Source organism: Strix aluco, chromosome Z (genome assembly GCF_031877795.1).
Source record: "Strix aluco isolate bStrAlu1 chromosome Z, bStrAlu1.hap1, whole genome shotgun sequence".
NCBI lineage: Eukaryota > Metazoa > Chordata > Aves > Strigiformes > Strigidae > Strix > Strix aluco.
The window spans coordinates 31,212,721-31,232,690 of NC_133971.1; the positions used below are offsets into that span (position 1 = coordinate 31,212,721).

General features: G+C 37.2%; 1 protein-coding gene across 25 annotated transcripts in view; it reads left to right on the forward strand.

Moving 5' to 3' along the window:
• Positions 1-19,970, forward strand: part of KDM4C (lysine demethylase 4C) — a 272,586-nt gene that overhangs the window by 14,342 nt on the left and 238,274 nt on the right. For 22 of the 25 annotated variants that reach the window (XR_012621500.1, XR_012621501.1, XR_012621502.1 and 19 more), the window contains 3 exons: positions 2,701-2,876; positions 5,732-5,846; positions 17,499-17,692. Coding sequence is in view for 18 of the 25 variants with exons in the window: in XM_074811526.1 (XP_074667627.1) it covers positions 2,701-2,876; positions 5,732-5,846; positions 17,499-17,692 (485 nt within the window). In the remaining 7 variants the exon portion in view is untranslated. Of the gene's footprint in view, positions 1-478; positions 579-1,142; positions 1,285-2,700; positions 2,877-5,731; positions 5,898-7,080; positions 12,362-17,498; positions 17,693-19,970 lie in introns of those variants that run through there. The other 3 variants (XM_074811530.1, XM_074811545.1, XM_074811532.1) reach the window with 3 other exon arrangements.

Sequence of the window (19,970 nt, forward strand, 5' to 3'; positions counted from 1 at the left end):
GAATAACAAGTGTTTTGGAGACTCAAACTGCATTTATATAGAGTGAAATAGTTAAATTAGTTTGCAATTGCATTGGCAAGTAGTTTTGGAACATTATACTGAAAATAGATGTTGGCAAGTACAAGAAAAACAACGTTCAGAAGAGGTGGGGCAGAGTAGATACATAGAAATAGTGGCCTATGCCATTAAGAATCAAATGTAGAACAGGAGATTGCCAGTATATGAAAGAGAATTTAACAGAAATTTATGCATTGATAGCACTCTGAAATAACCTCATTTGTATTAATATGCAGCTTTCATGGAGGAGACTGGTAGAAAATAGACATCTCTATCTAAAACCGAATATACATCACACTAAATAACACTAGACAGAATATGTTTAGGATGTTTGAGATATGTATCTATCTATCTAAAAATGAGACAGCCTTGCCTTAGGTTTTTCCTTTTTTATATTTAAGCATTGAACAGCTCGAGTGGTGAATTTGATCTAGGTTGCTTCCATGGAATAAACCTAACTTGCCAGACTTTGAAGAGGTTATTTTTACTAAAGGGAATGTGAAGAGGCTTCGGTGGGACAGGTCAGTGGTAAAAACTCAGAGACCTAGTCTTCATTTCCAGCTCTGATACTGACTAACTGTATGTCGCTTTGGACATGATATTTTAACATCTCCATTCCTTGCCCTGGCCTTTCTCAGAAAATGCAAATTCTGCAGGGCAGAGACTCTATTTTTACTTTCTTTTAAAATGTTACTTAGTGTATCAATCCCCACAGAAATCACTTTAACCAGTACTCTAATTACAACAATAATAAACATGCTCCAGTTAGGTGGAAGGGGATATTTTGAACCTGTATTCACAAAAATATTTTTATTGCTTAAAGCACACTGACCTTGAATTAAATAAGATAATGCAAATTTTGCTTTTCAGTATTCATATATTTGAGCCAAACCTGCAAGTTCATGCTTAATGAAAATGGAAATCTCTGTGCACATATTTGATTTCTATGCATATATTCTGAATGCATGACTTCTCTGCTTCCAGACCAGCATTTTGTATTTTGTTGATGTGCATATAATTTAAGATTTGTGTGAAAGAAATTTGTAGGAATCACAAGTTGATTCGATTATTTTTTTCTCTAAAAGCAAACAACACTGAAACTTGATAACTAATCCCTGTACAAATGAAGTCCCCTGGAAACTGAGAATGAAAAAAGGAAAAGAGGGACTTGCATCTGTGTAAAGATTGAATAAAAATGCCTGTTTATGTTCGAAATAAAAACATTAGGTATGGAAGTATTTTACTGTCTGATAATATTTCTTCAGCTTGATGCTTCTGTTTTGGTGGGTGCTTGCTAGCGTGCATGGTCTTGATCAGATTTCTTTGAGGGATGGACTATTTGAGTATATTAGCATTAAAATTTGCCCATTTGTGATTGTTTTCCAAAGGTAGCAAATGATCTCAGGATCTATCTGTATTAATTTTTAGATTTTTTTACTTCCTCAGAGTGATGTAATAGCAAAATCTCTAATGGATAGTATTGTGTGGAATCTTGAGATGCTTGTTAGAGGAACAGCCTAGCTAACCTAGTGTAAAGGCTACCTCTAAGATGTGAATGGATTATTCAAGTAATGTAATTCATACATGTTAGCTGCATGTTTATGAAAGCCATCCTAGTTTGTTGTATGTTACTTTAAAAGTTTCCAAGCCAATGCTTGTGAAAATTTGATTTGAGCACTGTGGAAAAGAATGAATATAATGAGTGGATCAGAGAACACATCATTGAGCCTTTGGGCAAGTAAAAGTTCAAAACAAACCAAAAATCTATATTAAAAAAGTCTGTTGCTGCTTTTTTAAAACTGCAATTTCAAATCTAGAGAGTTTTCTGTTTTCAGATGAAATAAGATACGCAAGGAACGTTCAAAATTACACAGCCTGTTAAAGAACACTGGTATGACTACAGGCTGCTTTGAAATTCCTAATGACTTTATTGCTAACACTTTAGAGTCTGCTGAGGAGTTTTCGTAGACTCTGGGCAATTCTGTGGTATTTGAAATGAAAGTGTTAACTTTAAAATTGTTTCTTTTGCACATAGATTTAATCTTTAATTATGAGGTTTAAATCACATTAATGTTAAAACTAATATGTCTAAATTAGTGCAAACTTACTGTAAGAGAGTTGTATCCTGCAGTTTTATGGGGAGTAAGTTAAACAGACTTTAAAATCTAAAGCTCTCTAAAATAACTGTATTTTCATTTTTCAGTAAGAAATAAAGTTACTCATACTGTTTACACCAATTAACATTTGGGCAGGAGACTGTCAATCTTTTGTATGATTTTTTTTTTTTTAAATTGAGGATAACAATTTTATATTGATGAGTACAAAGTGAATTACAAGGCTTTCTGATTATAAAATACTTGTTCTGTTATTATACATGTGTATGTTTGCACTGTTTCACATGATTGAATTGCTGTAGATTAGTGAGTTGCCACTTGTGAATTGAGGTAATATTATGCCCATTTTGAGTTGGTTTCTGTGTTATCTGGGACTACTTACATGGACAGTTAGTTATTGTGAAACAGGTGGTAAGCAAACATTCATTTGATAATGTGGGCATATTTGAATGTTTCTTTTGATTTTCTAGAATTTTTTGAATTGCTATTGCAACTGTTGATGTTCTGGTTTTTATTTCTGAATTTAAAGGTTATCCCACCAAAGGAGTGGAAGCCAAGAAAACATTATAATGATATTGAAGATTTGGTAATTCCTGCTCCAATTCAGCAGATGGTCACTGGCCAGTCAGGGCTCTTCACACAGTACAACGTTCAGAAAAAGCCAATGACAGTGAAGGAGTTTAAGCAGCTGGCCAACAGTGACAAGTATGTATATGGGGGGACTTGCTTAGAAAGACAGATATTTATTTGTTCCTATATTGTGGTTTCTTTGAATTGTATTAGGCAGCTGGTGATTTTTTTTTTTCACTTGCTCAGTGGAGGTTTTCCTGTTTCCAAAGTTGTGGAAGGGTACCAGAGTATGAATCTTGCTTGTTTCTGTTGTTGAAAGCATCTGGTGCCATGGCAGCAAAAAAGCATCTGAAAAACCTGGAACATGATGCTTCCTTTCTACCTTTTTTCTTTCTGTTCTAATAAATGCTTATGTTGAAAATAATGAAGACAATACAATCTTCAAAATCTGAGTTTTATTTTAAGTACACGTATTAATGTTTAAAATTTAATTCTGTTCTTTGGCCTGCATACTGGAATGACTTATCATCAAGTAGTTCTGAAAAAAAACCCAACATTTTTTTAACTCTCCCAGTAGTTTTTGCATTAATCTAAGAGAACTCAGCTGCACTTAGCAAATGTCTTATGTTCTGGTTATGGCAAGATGGATATTAAGGGAGGGGAAAAAAGTCTGTGAAGGACTAGACACTATACTAAAAAGTTTCAAATTGATGGGCATTCCAAGAAGAGGGAAGAGATAGAAGGAATTCTTCCCCATTGTTTTTGGCCACATAAAAAGAATAAATTCTACGTCAGTATTTCCTCAAAACTGACTGGAAATTGTTTTTGGAAGGTGAGTCAAAGGATCCTAAAGAGAAAAGATATTTGAATATGATGAAGGAAGGAAACACTGCCCTAGTTTGAAGGAAAGTTTCTCTCATAAGTTAAGAAATGAAATAGTAAGAAGAGAAGATGTTATCAAGATCAGGAAAAACTAGGACATGAAAAGCTTTTAAAGAGGCTCCTCAGCAAATTTTCAATAATATCCATGCCTTTGTAAAAGTGCGAAACTGATCTCCTTTTTTCAATTGTAAAGTATCTGTATGTTTCTGCCCATATATTACTTGTGAAAAATTGAGGCTATCACACTTAGAATTTTATTCCTCTGCTGAGTGGGAATGGGAACCTATTTTGAGGTTCTTAAAATTATTTGTTCAGGGGAGGGGAGAATAAAATATAAAACCTGTATGGTGTCTGATGTAACTTTGTATGATACCTGTTCATATGTTTAAAGCTTACATTTGATTAACCCATGATAAAATGAGAAACTGGTTTCTTAAAGTAGTTTGATAATGCCAAAATATTGTTAACGTTTTAATATATATCATGATGTTAGTTTATTTTATTCCTTGTTATGGAAGATATTTTGGAAGTGTTTCTGTTTTCAGTTTTCATGTTTTTTACTGAAATCAGCTTACAACTTCATTTCATAGGTAAAGTTAAGAACAGTTGGGAGGCCTTCTTATCTATTACTAGCTGTAGGTCTTTCTAAGTATTCCATCACTGCTCTGGAGTAAATGTCATATAACCTCCTATGACATTCTTAATGCAGTCTATATTTCTTAAACTATTAAGTAGCTGAGACCCTGTATTCTCATAAAAATAATTTTGTTCATTAACGAAGATGACTTCTCTGTTAGAGACTCTTTTCTTGAATATTGTGATGTTATCCATTTCTTTTGAGAAAGAGAGAAGGGCCATGAACATCTAAATTAAATCGTAGTTGCCTTTAAAAGGATTTTGTGCGCTCAGTCTAATGCACTGCATCTTTTATTTGTTTAGGCATTCACAATTCACCATTGAACCAAGGTGCTTCTCCACCTTGACCTCTCAGAAATATGGGCATACCTGCATCCTGTAATCAAGATACTTGTGTTATGGTAACTGAGTTTATGTATCCATATTACTCAGTGCCAAGCAGAAATACAGTTATGATTTCTGGAGCCGTATCATGAGAAATAATTGAAACAACTCTTTTGCTGAGAATGCTTTGGTTAAGATGTTTTTTGCTAACTTACTTGTCTCTGTTCTGTGTTATTGCATGATGTAAATGTAAACTTAATTCTTATATGTTTGGATTTTCTTTTCGGTAGTTCAAGTCTAGTAAGTTGGCAGTACTAATGTGAAGCTTCACTTCTCAAAGTTGCAGTAGCAGGGGAGCAAGTTTTCTTTTCTGATGACCTAAATATGGGAGAACAGAGGCCTGGCAAAGGATGTTTTCAATGGTAGTTTGCTTGTGTTGTGTTTCCACAAGATTTTACATGAAGTTTGAGTGACCTTCCAAAAGTATATACATAAGTATATTTATACATATATAAGTATGTTGCCCTGTGCTTCACTAAAGGAAGAAAAATTAAAATGCCCTTAAATAGTTTTTTTCACTGAGTGGCAGAATTTTTGATATCAACTGTTTGAAACATTACACTGTTTCTTAAAAGATTTTTCTGGGGAAAGAAGAAGAGAAGAAAGTACTGTTTTTTGCCTGGCAGGGCTGCTACTTGGCAGAATTAGAACATTTGAGTTGTTCTGAGACAGGCTTGTTCAGGACCTGTCTCTGCCTCTTTGCAGAGCTGGTAGTGAGGCAGGATAATACCAAATAATTGTCAATTAAGTCACTTTTCCATGTGTGTCTTTTTTTATGGAAGAGAAAAAAAAAGGGAGGGTCTCAGCCTGAGGGCAGTCAGTAGATGTGCTGTTTAGCTCCTGGAAACTGAAGAAAATACTGTATGGGTAGGTGTATGACTTCAGTTACTGTAGCTGTCAGGTAGGAGGTTACATGCTATGGTGAATCATGAATCTAAGAGTTCAGGACAAGTAATAGTTCCTCAATTTCAGTGAATTGAAATAAAGTGATCTCTTAGATTTCAGTTTGCAGGATCAGAAGCATAGTGCATTGTAAAGCTGGTGGTTGAAAGACTGTGCTGAACCTTTGCCTACTTCTTCCTCTGCAGATACCGCACTCCAAGATATATAGATTATGAAGATCTGGAGCGTAAATACTGGAAGAACTTGACTTTTGTGGCACCGATTTATGGAGCAGATATCAATGGGAGCATTTATGATGAAGTATGCCTAGCTTTTTATGAAGTTTATCTCTTCCAGCCCTCTTTTTAAAGGGTACTAAGACGATACATTCTTTCTTTGTGACTGAGAATCTGTCTTTTGAAATCTTTGTGTTACTCACTTTAAAGACTCTAAGAAAGGTTGAAATTAACTCTACGTCTGCAAGAGTCAGACAGTTCTGTTCTTAGACAGTAGGATACTGCTACTCTTCCCTTCCTTCACTTTGAACTCTCCAGAACTTGGAGATTCCTTCCTATTTGTTTATGTGTTTATTAACATTTCAATATGCATGCTGTCTTGTACCTCTGTGGAAATTTAGCGATATTTTAAATAACTTTTACTGTAAAATTAAAAGATTAAATACTTTATTTCTCTGTCTTTCACTGAGGAAAATTGATAGCTGTACTTTATACATGCTTGGAATGCCTGCATTTACCTGGAAATGTTCTTACAATTACTCTGTACCTCTGAATTAAAATAGACAAAATAGAAACTTCCCAAGGAAGTGAATTTTGCTGGTTCCTTGCCAAGATCTCCACAGATAGAAAGGGACTCTTAACACAGATCTCATTATCCAAAGAATTACAGAATATCCACTGATATCAATTAGGCTATATAAGTAGCTATAAGAACTAGATTTTGAAAGGACTGTTTAAGTAATGAGACTAACAGAAGAAATATTAGCATTTCAGAAAAGATTTGAGGATTTAAAAAATATAGGGCAAACTGTTCTCCAAAAAAATCTACCATGTGTGGAATTCTTGAGTTATTTCATGTTCTATGTAACTGCCTTCTCCAATCAGTAAAAAAAAAAAAAAGGTAGAATTTCCCTGTGGCAGATGGTCTGAGGCTCTGCTAATGTTTCATATTTCTTCACAGAAGACAAATTACTTGAAGACTGTCCAAAGATAAAATATGGTCAGCCAAGGTGGCTTTAAGGCAATTCAATTTTTGAGCTGGGTTATGTGATCTTTGAAAGATAGCTGTAAATGTCCAATGGTCTATTGTTTAGAGAAAGCAGCAAGTCCAAATTCTATTGTGCGTCCAAATAGCTGTATAAAAATGATTTAGAAAATAATTGAAGATTCTGATTTGGGGTGTTTTGGTGCAGAGACATTCTAGAAGGCTGGTGCTCTTTGGGCACAGGAAAGCAGTGTTTGTTTCAAGAAATAGAAGCTTCCCCTTTGCCCTTTTTCTTCTCTGATTTCCCCCCCCCCCCCCCCCCTTTGATGCTGGCAGCTAATGCCTTCTGGCATAGCCTTTTACAAATGTACACTTGGTTTTGATTGTGTTTTCTTTGGTCTTCAGTATCTTAAGGTTAGTGTTGCATGAGCAACATTTCCAAAGGAAAGAGAATGCAGTAATACCCAATTTTGAAGTGCTGACTTGTCAAAGAGAAGGCCAGACATTTCTTTTACATGGAGTTGCACTCTCATTAGATTAGGAGGCTGAGAAAAGCAGGTCAAAAAAGCAAAGCGTTAAGTGAGAAGAGCAGCATTCAGCAATCCTAATGCAGATGTTAGGTGCATATGAAGAGGAGACAAAGAAAGCACTGGAAGTTGCAGGGAGTGGGAAATAAAGGAGTGGGGAAGAAAACAGTAATAGGTAGAATAAGAAAACTTTAATGGCTATGATTAAATGGGTATTATTTAAAAATAAGTAACAAAGAAGGAATGTTAGTGAAAGGGATAGACACTGAGGAAAGAGTGTGAACAGACTGAGCAATTAATATGACATACATATCATGGCGTACAGCCCAGTGGGGTTTAGAGGAAAAGAAGGAAAAACACGTGGTATCAAACTGTTGGTGAGAAATCTATGGATGCCACTGATCAAAGTGTTTTCTTTTAGAATATTTTTGCCGAAGTTAATTTTTGACCAGTAGATGGTGTACTTGCACAACTAATATTTTTCATGTTTTATGCTTGAAGATAGTGCTAAGAAAGGATCTTTTTGATTCTGTTCAGAATTAGAGGTTGTTCTTATGTCTTCATTCAGTTTGCTTCAGGATTGTCATTAATTGGGGAAAGGAGAGGAATACAAGTAGCTGACATTTTGGGCAATTTACAGCAGAAAGGGGATGGCGGGATTAATTTGACATAACAGCCTGTTTGCAATAAATAAACTCAAATGCTTCTTACTAAATGCATTTTATAGAAAACAAAGTGTTATAGCTGTTATGTTTAATATAGAAAGATAAATATCTGGCAGAATTCCAGGTAGAAAAACACCAGCAGTTTAGTAGAAGTGTCATGTTTGCGTCTACTTGGGCCATCAAAAGTGCTGCAAGTCTCTATTCTTTAGTTTAAAAGTTTAGCAATTATATTTTCTTTTCTGCATGGTTATGTTCAGTTTTACTTTGAGACATCTGTCTCTGAAGCATGATGAAGCCTTAATTTTTACTATTTAGATTATTTAAGAAACAATACTGTTATTTGTGGAATCCAGCACCTTGCTGGCATTGTGCCAAAGAGATCATAGGTTTTGTAGTATTGTTTGCTTTTCTTAGATCAGAGTATGACAAATTCTGAGGGGTTTGGAAGACAGGGTGAAGTTACACAGCCTGTGTTATATGGAACAGCAAAACAAAAGAAAAAAAGGGAGCAAAGCTGTAAATGCATGCTTTGAAATTTGACAACAACTGTCGATGATTCAAAGTTTACCCTTGTGATACTTGGATTATTCCAGAATCTCTGTTGTGGATTTATGGTTATTTGACAGTTTTGAACACAAATTAAATCTTTCTGAATAAGGAAATAACCCTATGAGACAAATGTTCTGTGCACTGTATAGAGCTTTATAAAAAATAAATTTAAGATAGTTTAATGTTTGCTTGAAATACTATTCTGTGCTGTATGCATTTTAATTGCTGTTACATTTAATTACAGTGCTTTGTAGGAGAATGACAGTGTAGATGACTCAAGAAAAAGCATTGCACTAAGGTACAGATTGTAAGGATCATTATTTATGTTAAGATTATAAACATTATTAGATGTACATTCCAAGATTCTGTCTTTTTGTGCTATAAGGTCATCTGGACTTGAGGGAAAATTAATATTCCTGAAAGAGTTTATAATGTCAGTAATAAAGCACCAGTCTCACTAGCTGCAGTTGTTAAACTGATTCGTGAATTGATTATGAACACCTAAGAGTTATGATTGTTTAGGAAGTTTAATTGAGAAGTGATTATTTTTTTATTACGTTATGTGAAGAGAGCTGTCTTCTTTGTGAGTTAACATGAAAGTAATGCCAGTTTGAGCCATCTTAGGCTGTGAATGACTAGCCTCTGAAACAGTTGCAAGAATTTACTCTTCCTGTCAGGGAAGGAAGAGAGTCATTTTGTTCTGATACCATAACTTTATTAACTTCTCTGGTAAGTTACCTGTGAGTAAATTGAAGAGTGTGTGATTCACCTGTTTCTTCTGTATAGTCTGTGTTCTAGTGAACTACTGTTAGGCCTTCCATGCCAATCCCAACTGTTGTTTACATCAAACCACCAATCACTGAGGCCACAAATTAAGTTGTTTACTTGTTGTATGAGATACAAGGAGCTCAAATTAACTTCTTCTGTTTCCTGGGTTTTTTTTGGTTGGCTTTTGTTTGTTTTTTGTTTTTAATTAATTCAAAATCATTTTTGTATGGCCAGATGGAGAAGATGTATGAAAACCTTACGTCGACTGATCTAGCAACTGGGAGGGAATCTAGCAACTAGGGAAATCTTCGTGGTTTCAGAAGAAGTTACAAAGAAAAGTGACTGATTAGATGTTTATAATGAGTCATAAAATACATCTGACTAAAGTGCTGTCAATGGCATCTGTTATTCAGTAGAGAAAAGCCAAGGTTTGGAAGAAGCATGTGTAAATATTGTCTTGCCTCTCTCACCACTCTTCTTCAGGTCCTGTCTTGAAGGTATCCCTTTACTTCCTTTTTCCTTCTCTTAGTTTTATTCCTCCTGATAAGACAACTCTTAATGCCTACCTTTTCCCATGTCTAAGCTGTGGGGAGCATATTTCATTAGTAATACAAGAGTGATTGGTTCACTGGGGCTTGTAGGCTAGTGGTTATTTTTGCTAAATAAATAATACATCTCTAATGTAATATAAACTCTAGCAACAGTTGTACTCACATTTCCTGCTGTATCCCTTGACAGGGCAGCTAACTTGATTTTAAAGCAGCACCTTGACATTATATGTAGAGTTGGATTTGACCATGAAATGAATTAGGGATGGCATCTGAGTTGTAGCTTAACCTAGGGCTGCAGGAGAGCAGCAGGTATAAGCAATCCAAGAGTCCCTGGAGAGCATCAGTGACAACTTCCTGACCAAAGTTGCCTGCAGAACCTTGTACTCACAAGTAAGGAAGGACTTGTTGCAGATGTGAAGGTTGAAGGTGGCCTTGACTGTAGTGACCATGAGATGGTGGGGTTCAGGATCTTAAGAGGAGGTGTCAAGACAGAAAGCAGAACCATAACCCTGGCTTTCAGGAGAGCAGACTTTGGCCTCTTCAGTGATCTGCTTGAAAGAGTCCTGTGGGATAAGGCCCTGGAGGGAAGAAGGGCCCAAGAAAGCTGGTTGGTATTCACCAACTCTAAGCTCAAGAGTGGTCCATCCTAATGAGCAGGAGGTCTGAGGTCTGCATAGATGAGCAAGGAGCTTCTGTCAAAACAAACATTAACAGGAAATACCCAGGAGATAGAAGCAAGGATGTGTAACCTGGGAGAAATATAGAGACACCGTCCCAGTATGCAGAAATGCAATTAGGAATGTGAAAGCCTACTTGGAATTGAATCTGAGAGATGTTGAAGGCAACAAGAAGGACTTCTCTAAGTGTGTTCCTAGGATTAATACTGGGTCCAGTCCTGTTTAACATCTTCATTAATGATTTGGATGATGGGGCAGAGTTTTCAGACAATACAAAGCTGGGAGGATTGACTGATATGCCAGCAGGTCATGCTGCCACCCAGAGGGCCCTTGACAGGCTGGAGAAACAGGCTGACAAGAACTTCATGAAGCTCAACAAGGGGAAGTGCAAAGCATGACACCTGGTGAGGAAAAACCCCAGGTATATGGGGTACCTGCTGGGTGCTGAAGGCTGGAAAGCTGCTTTCCAGAAAAGTCGTTTGGGGTCCCTAGGGGAAACCAAGCTGAACATGAGCCAAGAGTGTGCCAGTGCAGCAAAGCTGGCTAATAGTATCCTGAGCTGCTTTAGGAGGAATGCTGCCAGGAAGTTGAAGGAGGTGATCCTTCCCTTTTATTCAGCACTGCTGAGACCACACCTGAAGTGGTGTGCCCAGTTCTGGGCTCCCCATCTCTCCCCAGAAATACAGAGCTATTGGAGAGAGCCCGGCAAAGGGATGTTGAAGACACTGGAGCACCTCTCATGAGGGAAGACTGAGAGAGCTGTAACAATTCAGCCTAGGGAAGAGAAGGTTCAGGGGGACTTTATCAATGTATATGAATACCTGTAGGGCAGGTGCAAAAAAGATGGAGCCATGCTTTTATCAGCAGTGCCCAGTGACAGGACTAGAGGCAATAGGCACAAACTGAAACATAGGAGGTTTCTCCTGAACATCAAGAAACTTTTCACTGTAAGGATGATTGAGCCCTGGCACAGGTGGCCCAGAGGGATTGTGGATTTCTCCATCCTTGCTGAGATAGCCCTACAGACTGTCTTTTGCAAACTACCATAAATATGTATCTTGTATGCCATCCTTTATTGTATTGAGTTCACATGGCAAGGTTTTGGTAGCTGGGGGGCTACAGGGGTGGCTTCTGTGAGAAGCTGTTAGAAGCTTCCTCTGTGTCTGATGGAGCCAATGCCATCTGGCTTGAAGATGGATCCACTGCTGGCCAAGACCAAGCCAATCAGTGACAGTGGTAGTGCCGCTGTGATAATGTATTTAAGAAGGGGAAAAAAAACCTGCTGTACAACAGCAACAGCAGCCAGAGAGAGGAGTGAGAATATATGAGGGAAAGATCTCTTGAGATACCAAGGTCGGTGAAGAAGGAGGGGGCGGAGGTGCTCCAGGTGCTGGAGCAGAAATTCCCCTGCAGCCCATGGTGAAGACAATGGTGAGGCAGGCTGTCACCCTGCAGCCCATGGAGGTCCATGGTGGAGCAGATGCCCACCTGCAACCTGTGGAGGACCCCATGCTGGAGCAGGTAGATGTGCCCAAAGGAGACTGTGACCCTGTGGGAAGTCTGTGCTGGAGCAGGCTCCTGACAGGACCTGTGATCCCATGGAGAGAAGAGCCCACCCTGGAGCAGGTTTTCTGGCAGGACTTGTGACCCTGTGGTGGACCCATGCTGTTCCTGAAGGAGTGCACCCTGTGGGAGGGAACCCACGCTGGAGCAGGGAAAGAGTATGAGGAGTTCTCCCCCTGAGGAGGAAGGAGCGGCAGAGACAGTTATGTGATGAACTGACAGCAACTCCTATTCCCCATCACCCTGTGCTGCTGGTGGGGAGGAGGTGGAGAATCTGGAAGTAAAGTTGAACCCGGGAAAAAGAGAGTGGTGGTGGTAAGCTGTTTTAAGATTTGATTTTATTTCTCATTATCCTACTCCAATTTAATTGGTAATAAATTAATTTTTCCCAAGTCAAATCTGTTTTGCCTGTGACGGTAAGTGCTGAGTGATCTCCCTGTCCTTATCTTGACCCACAAGCTTTTTGTTATATTTTCTCTACCCTGTCCAGCTGAGGAGGGGAGTGATAGAGCAGCTTTGGTGGATATCTGGCATCCAGCCATCTTTATCAGTGATCTGGATGAGGGGATCAAGTGCACCCTTAGTGAGTTTGCAGATGGCACCAAGTTGGGCTGGAGTGTTGATGTGCTTGAGGGTAGGAAGGCTCTACAGAAGGATCTGAACAGCCTTAATCAATGGGCTAAGGCCAGTTGTATGAGGTTCAGCTAGATTCAGTGCTGGGTCCTGCACGTGGATCACAACAACCCCACACAAAGCTACAGGCCTGGGGAAGAATGGCTGGGACACTGCCCAGTGGAAAAGGACCTGGTGGTGTTGGTCGATAGCTGGCTGTATATGAGCTAGCAGTGTGCCCAGGTGGCCAAAGAAGGCCAATAACATCCTGGCTTGTATCAGAAATAGTGTGGCCAGCAGGGCTAGGGAAGGGATCGTCCCCCTGTACTTGGCACTGGTGAGGCCGCACCTCGATTCCTGTGTTCAGTTTTGGGTCCCTCACTACAAGAAAGACATTGAGGTGCTAGAGTGTGTGCAAAGAAGGGCAACGAAGCTGGTGCAGGGTCTGGAGCACAGGTCTTATGAGGAGCGGCTGAGGGAACTGGGGTTGTTTAGTCTGGAGAAGAGGAGGCTGAGGGGAGACCTTATTGCTCTCTACAACTACCTGAAAGGAGGTTGTAGTGAGGTGGATGTCGGTCTCTCCTCCCAAGTAACAAGCAATAGGACAAGAGAAAATGGCCTCAGTTTGTACCAGAGGATGTTTAGACTGGATATTAGGAAAAATTTCTTCATGAAAAGGGTTGTCAGCATTGGAACAAGCTGCTCAGGGTATTAGTTGAGTCACCATCCTTGAAGGTACTAGAAAGTTGTGTGGATGTGGTGCTTAGAGACATGGTTTAGTGTTGGCCTTGGCAGTGTCAGGTTAGTGGTTGGACTCAATCTTCAAGGTCTTTTCCAACCTAGATAATAATTCTGTGGTTCTATGTGAGATGTCCTTTCTCTATGATCTCCTCATAGTTGAGATCAATGTGAGCCTTCCTTCACTCATGTGTTTGGTTCTAGTGTGCATTTCCAAACAGAATCTATTTGCTTCTGTTTTTTTCCCACTCCTCAAAAGGGTTCTGCAGAACAATGGTTATATCCAAAAAGATACTGAGAAGAAAAAACAGATCAAGTGAGGAAGATTGTATTTCCTAATCTGTGTTTATGGTGCAGGGATTCTGTTCATAGCGTTTTTCTGTCTGTGTTTTATGCACTTTGAAGATGCAATAAAAACCTGGCAGGTTTTTTATTATATTCATTGGTGTGAGTGAGTGGGTGTGTGAAGAGAGGAGTGGGGGTGACCAAGCGCAAATTTTTCTGTATGTTTCTCCTACTCCTTTTCACTCTGTCTCTTAATTAGTTTTTTACTCTTTACTATTTGAGCTCTTACAGTCAGTCATAGGGGTTTTTTAAGATGTCTTGTTTGCCAGGTTAATACTGAAATAAATCCATGAGATAATCACAGGAAAAATTAAACACTGAAAAAAGATTGTGTGTATTAATGTATACATACAGAAATAATGTTCATAAAATAGAATACATCACACTGTTGGCTGATTTAAGTAAAGTGCAAAGCATAGTATCGTGTCACTATTGTAAATACTTTAGAAAAAGGAAATGAAAAAAAAATATCATTTGGAGCCTATTTTATTTTTATCTGCAAAGAAGTCACTGCTTACAATCTTGAGCTTCACTTTTTACCAGTATACTGAAAGCTACATTTGTCTTTGTGTCTTTGAGAAAAGAATGGGTCAGGCTCCAAACTGTGCAAGTGTTCAGATACTTGAGAGTTGCTTGTGAAGTGTCCCATTGTATCTCCACATTGCATTAAAAGCTGTTTCAAAGGCTGTTAAAAGTCATAAAAACTCTTGATAATAATTTACAGTAAGTTTGAAGCATCTACAATATTTCTCTGAACAAATACAAGCTAAGTTTAATGTGCGTAGCAATGACTATAGATGGTAAAATGTTTCAAGCCTGTATTTCCATGTTATAGTAAAGAAAGAAAAATATGTTATTTCAGCTTTTTTCCTGATGTTGGATTGTGTGGTAGAGTTGTCAGAGATGACAGGTATTCTTTTAAAGTATTTGCCATCAAAAATGTGGATAAATTTAGAAATACTTTCTGTACACATTCCCTTGAAATTATTATAATATTCTGATATTATTGTTATATTCTAAGCAGAATAAATATTTGATATTTTCCTAACATTGAATAGATTATAATGTCTAAGTGGGCTTTTGTATTGGTAAGAAACTTCCAGCTGCACCTCATGGTCAAGTAATATGTGTACTGGTGTTCTTTGGTTTTGAGAAGTATTGATCTGTTAAACTGTTCTCTTACAGTTCCTGTGATCTTTTTAGTGTGCATTATAATTTTAAATTTTAAACACAGTTATGTAACTATTAGAAAAGTTAGAATTGGTGTTTTACTTAAAAATTCATATAAGCATTTTACTTAATGTTTTTTAATATTAGAAAAGATATATCTGTGAGGGAAAGTAACAGCTTTAATCATAATTTGTAATAATTACTTGTAAAAATCTAGGCATAAATATAGAACTGATTTATTATTTTTTTTAAGTTCATTTTAACTCTTTCTACATTCATTGAATCAGGGTGATTTTAGCATTTCAGCCAGTTTCAGTGGACATTCCCTTTTGAGCTAAGACTACTTGTCCAAAATAGTTTTTAGGAAATGGAAATAACTCATACATCTTTAATGCAGAGGTTGTGGATTCTGTATTTGGTATGTTTGGTATTTTGAAGCAAGCTTTTTCTCCTAGGATTGTTCTCTGTGGGAGAATTTGCTTTTGTATTAGGGTCAAACCACTACCAGTTTGTTTGGTGACTAGTTGTGACTTAACAGAAGGTGAAAAGATGAGATGTGATGTTAAAAAAAAAAAATTCTCTTAACTATCACTTAATTCTTAGTAAGAGAAGAGTAAGACTTCAGAATGTTATGGTTGCTCAAGGCTTATGTGGTTTAAAGAAGGTGACTGGATGAATCAATTGGTAAAAAGTACACTGGAGTACTGTTAAGTAGAAGGTAACACCTCGGTCTGGAGAAACCTTCGATCTGCAAATTGCTGCAGACTGGAAGGGTATTCTGGGGAAGTACTGCTGTGCTTTCACTGTTTCTTGTCTGCTTTTGGCCACTGTCAGAAAGAGTATACTGCCTAGATTAACAGTTGATTTTTATCTGGTGTGTATACTGTTGTCTTCCAACACTGTATGTATCTCTGTGCCTACATGATTGAGTCATTGCTCTTATTTTGTTGTATTAACTTGTTTCTCCAAATTGATTACACAATTTGTGAACAAAGATAAATTTTATGTGGTTTAAAAAAATAAAATCTATAAATTAATTTGAGTAACAATTAGTTAAAATTGTTTCTTAAAACAAATTTTGTATTTTACAGCTCTACTACCTTGCTGATGATTATGATGCTTGGATTTGAAAGGTGCAGATTTTACCAGCATCTATTATTTGAGTTCATATTGATGTTTCTGGGATAATGGTCCCCATATTAATTTGCAAGTGCCTTTATGTCACACAAACGCATCAAAGCCAAAGCTTCCATTCAAAAAAAAAAAGAACAAAAATTGCTGTCTGGAATGAACTCATTCTGTAAAAATATTTTACTCCTTTATAGAAATCCCAGATAACTTAAAGATAGTTTGAGCGAAATAGTCATAGCAGGCTATCAGAAGGGCTTGTTCGATGAGGAGGTTGAAATTCATATAGAAGTTACCATCTTGTGTATCAGTTCTAGTTGCTGCATATGTAACATGCTTCACATAAAATCTCAACAAAGAAAGAAATAAAACCTGACAGTATTAAATATTCATTACTTCTTGCTTTAACCTGTATTCTTACTTTATCACCTGCCCAACTATTGAATGTCACCATGTTTCTTAGTCTTAATCAGCTGCATCAGGACTGCAGTCTGCCATCAATTCATTTCCCGAATTTGAGTAAGATTATCAGAACTGCACAGAGTTCAGTGATAGGGGGTGCAAAGCAGGTCATGGTTAAGGGTCTGTCATCCCAATAAACTTGCCTGAATTGAATTTGTAATAGTTTTGATTATATTTCTTGTTTTTCTGACTGCTTGAGCACCAGCTAATGTCTTCCCTGGAGGGTGCTAATAATTATTGTTATAATGAAGTCTAATCTCTAGTCAGTTTTGTAGCTTTGATCTTGGTTATACCGACTCTTACATGCTGTATTACCTGAAATTAGAATTGCATTTTGTGCATGAATTTGAAATACCAGAAAAACTATATGCATGGCTTTCTGAGTGGCTTTTAATATACAAATTTTATAGGCAATAAAGTAAGGAACCAGCTGAAATCACACAAAATCAGTGGATTTCTTCTGTGGTATATTTCTATGCAGTACATCATTATGGTTAGAAATACCTCTTTCTTAACCATTTCTGTGGTTAGAAATATAATGGTTTTAGTTTTTATTCTTTTCAGAGAAATGGTAGATTTACACATGTAAATTAAATTTTCAAATAATTTTTCATACTACTTACATTACTTTGTAATTAAAAAGCATAGATAGGCCCGGTGAAACTTAGCATCTTCCAGCTATCAACTCATCAAAGAATTTTGTCTGTAGCTGTTATTTCTATTGCGTATGGTGTTTCAATCCATGTTAGATTTGATGTGTTAAGTAGGTATGAACTTATGTTCTCTGCTCTGAACATCTCAGACTTAGAACCTGATGTAAATCTTACTAAGGTAAAGAGAATTTTTCTTCGGGTAACTTCAACTTGTCTTCTAAAGTGTTTACAAATTTGTGTTAATATACAGCCTTTTGAAGGACTAGATCAAGTGTATGTTTTTTGACTGAGTTATCTAAAATTACATTACTTTATATAATACATTTATTATACATCTTTTTCAGGGTATTGAGGAATGGAATATTGCCCATCTTAATACAATATTGGACGTTGTAGAAGAAGAGTGTGGAATTTCTATTGAGGGTGTAAATACGCCATATCTATATTTTGGCATGTGGAAAACAACATTTCCATGGCACACTGAAGACATGGATCTCTACAGTATTAATTATCTCCATTTTGGGGAGCCGAAGTCATGGCAAGTTTAAATTTTTATGAAATATGTTTTCATTCATCTGTTTCAGCTGACTAAACCAGATGGGGTACAATTGCTTCATAGTGGTAAGCTTTACTGAAAAGCTAAGATAGTAAAGCTGAGAATGCTATGAAATATGTGAGACTTGTGATGTAAAACATCACGGTAATGCATCTTTTTATTTTAAAGGAAACAGTAATAAGTACATAAGGCTTATTTGAGTCCAACAGAAAAAGACTGTAATGATTCAATATGAGAAGTTTAATGAGTTGGGAACCCCGAGTCTATTTGAGAGACTTTCTGTAAGGCACCTTTGAAATCATAGACTGGTTTGGGTTGGAAGGGACCTTAAAGATCATCTAGTCCCAACCCCACTGCCATGGGCAGGGACACCTTCCACTAGACCAGGTTGCTCAAAGCCCCGTCCAACCTGGTCTTGAACACTGCCAGGGAGGGGACATCCACAACTTTTCTGGGCAACCTGTTCCAGTGCCTCACCACCCTTGCAGGAAAGAATTCCTTGCTTATATCTAATCTAAACATACCCTCTTTTCAGTTTAAAAGCATTACCCCTAATCCTATCCCTACACTCCCTGATAAAGAGTTCCTCCCCATCCTTCCTGTAGGCCTCCTTTAGGTACTGGAAGGCCATGGTAAGGTCTCCCTGGAGCCTTCTCTTCTCCAGGCTGACCCACCCTAACTCTCTCAGTCTCTACTCATAGGAGAGGTACTCCAGTCCAGTTGATATGGTGATACGATAAATGCTTTTCTAGTGTACATGTTTACACTTCCAAATGAACAAAATCATTAAACACTGACCTCTTCATGTTTTGAAGAAATAGTGATGGATACAACTTTCGGGACCACACTGACCCATATTGTTAAGAAATGCAGTGCTAAAAAACGGTTGAATGAAAGTTAAAGATTTGTTTGTTACCCATGTGCTTTTACTGGAGGAATGTGGCATACTTTATGCTAATACTGTCCCTGTATCAGTAAAATATATCTTGTGTTAATGTGATATTAGTATAATGTTTTCTTAAAAAAAGTGGAGGATGAGTTCACTCTTAGCATACAGATAGTAAAGATCTTGGCTGCTCTTAAAAAATTTAAACTGAGTTGACAAGTGCTTCCTTAGTGAAATACTGGCATGTACAGTAGTAAGACATGTTTTTAGTTTTACGGGTTATACATGTATTTCAAGACAACTGCATTGGTCTTACGGAGAACTGAAAATAGTTTATTAAGAACCATGATAGGCAATGTGTTTTCTCTGAATTGTGAGTAAACAACCATTTCCACCTGAGACCTACAATGAGAACTTGTAGGCAGTAGCTAAATGTGTCTGCTATGTCAGTCTTTATGGAATGTGAAGCTTTCTCCAGGGTTTAGGCACAGATTATTTTTCATTTCTTTTTACACTCTGTGTTGTTTCACTTCCAAGAGGTACTCAAAGAAGTTTATAGTTTTATGTTATGTATACTGATTCCTCCATTACTGCCTTATATGAAACACAGGGGAAGAGTGTGTCTGATTAACCATTTGCAAAATCAGGATTATGGCTATTTGTGTGTTTATGTATGTGTATATTTATGTAATACATATGTTAGCTTTATAGATTTTTTTTTTTTTGCTTGCAAAAAAGTGCTAAAGAGAGGAGATAATTTGAAGGAGAAAAAGGAACTAAGAAAACATAGAAGCTCTGAAACAGAACAGTATGAGGGGAGAAGAGAGGGGCATATGGTGAGGAAAGATTTGCTGGAAAGGGGAATAGACTCTTATTAAAATTACTTGCTATCAGGCAGAATTTTTACTGCAACTTTTCCATTGCATTTTTTTCTGAGGGGAAAGAAATCTTGAAGATGGTCCCTCATTTTACTTCACAGTTTCTTAGGAAAAAAGTCTTTGTTTTCTATCTCTGCAGTGTATAAATTAGAGAAGGAAGTTTTTAAAAAGTAACAACGAATCTCCTGAACTACCTTGTCTTCTGATCTGTGGGTTTTGATGTTTTCAGTAATGGAAGGAACAGACTACTTCATATTTCAGCTTTGTAGTTTCAGCAAAGCTACAATAGTAATGATTCTGTAGTACAAAATGTAACTTCTTTGGCTCTGATGTCTAGAACAATGTTATTGATATGGCACAGATTAGTGTGATTACTTCCTGAGGCGTAGGTAGAAAGATCACTATAAAATTTAAGAAATCTAACTAAAATTTTATACTATTATTGATTGTTCTAGTAGAGTTCTGTTTTAACTGTATAGTTTTTTGTGTTCTTTAA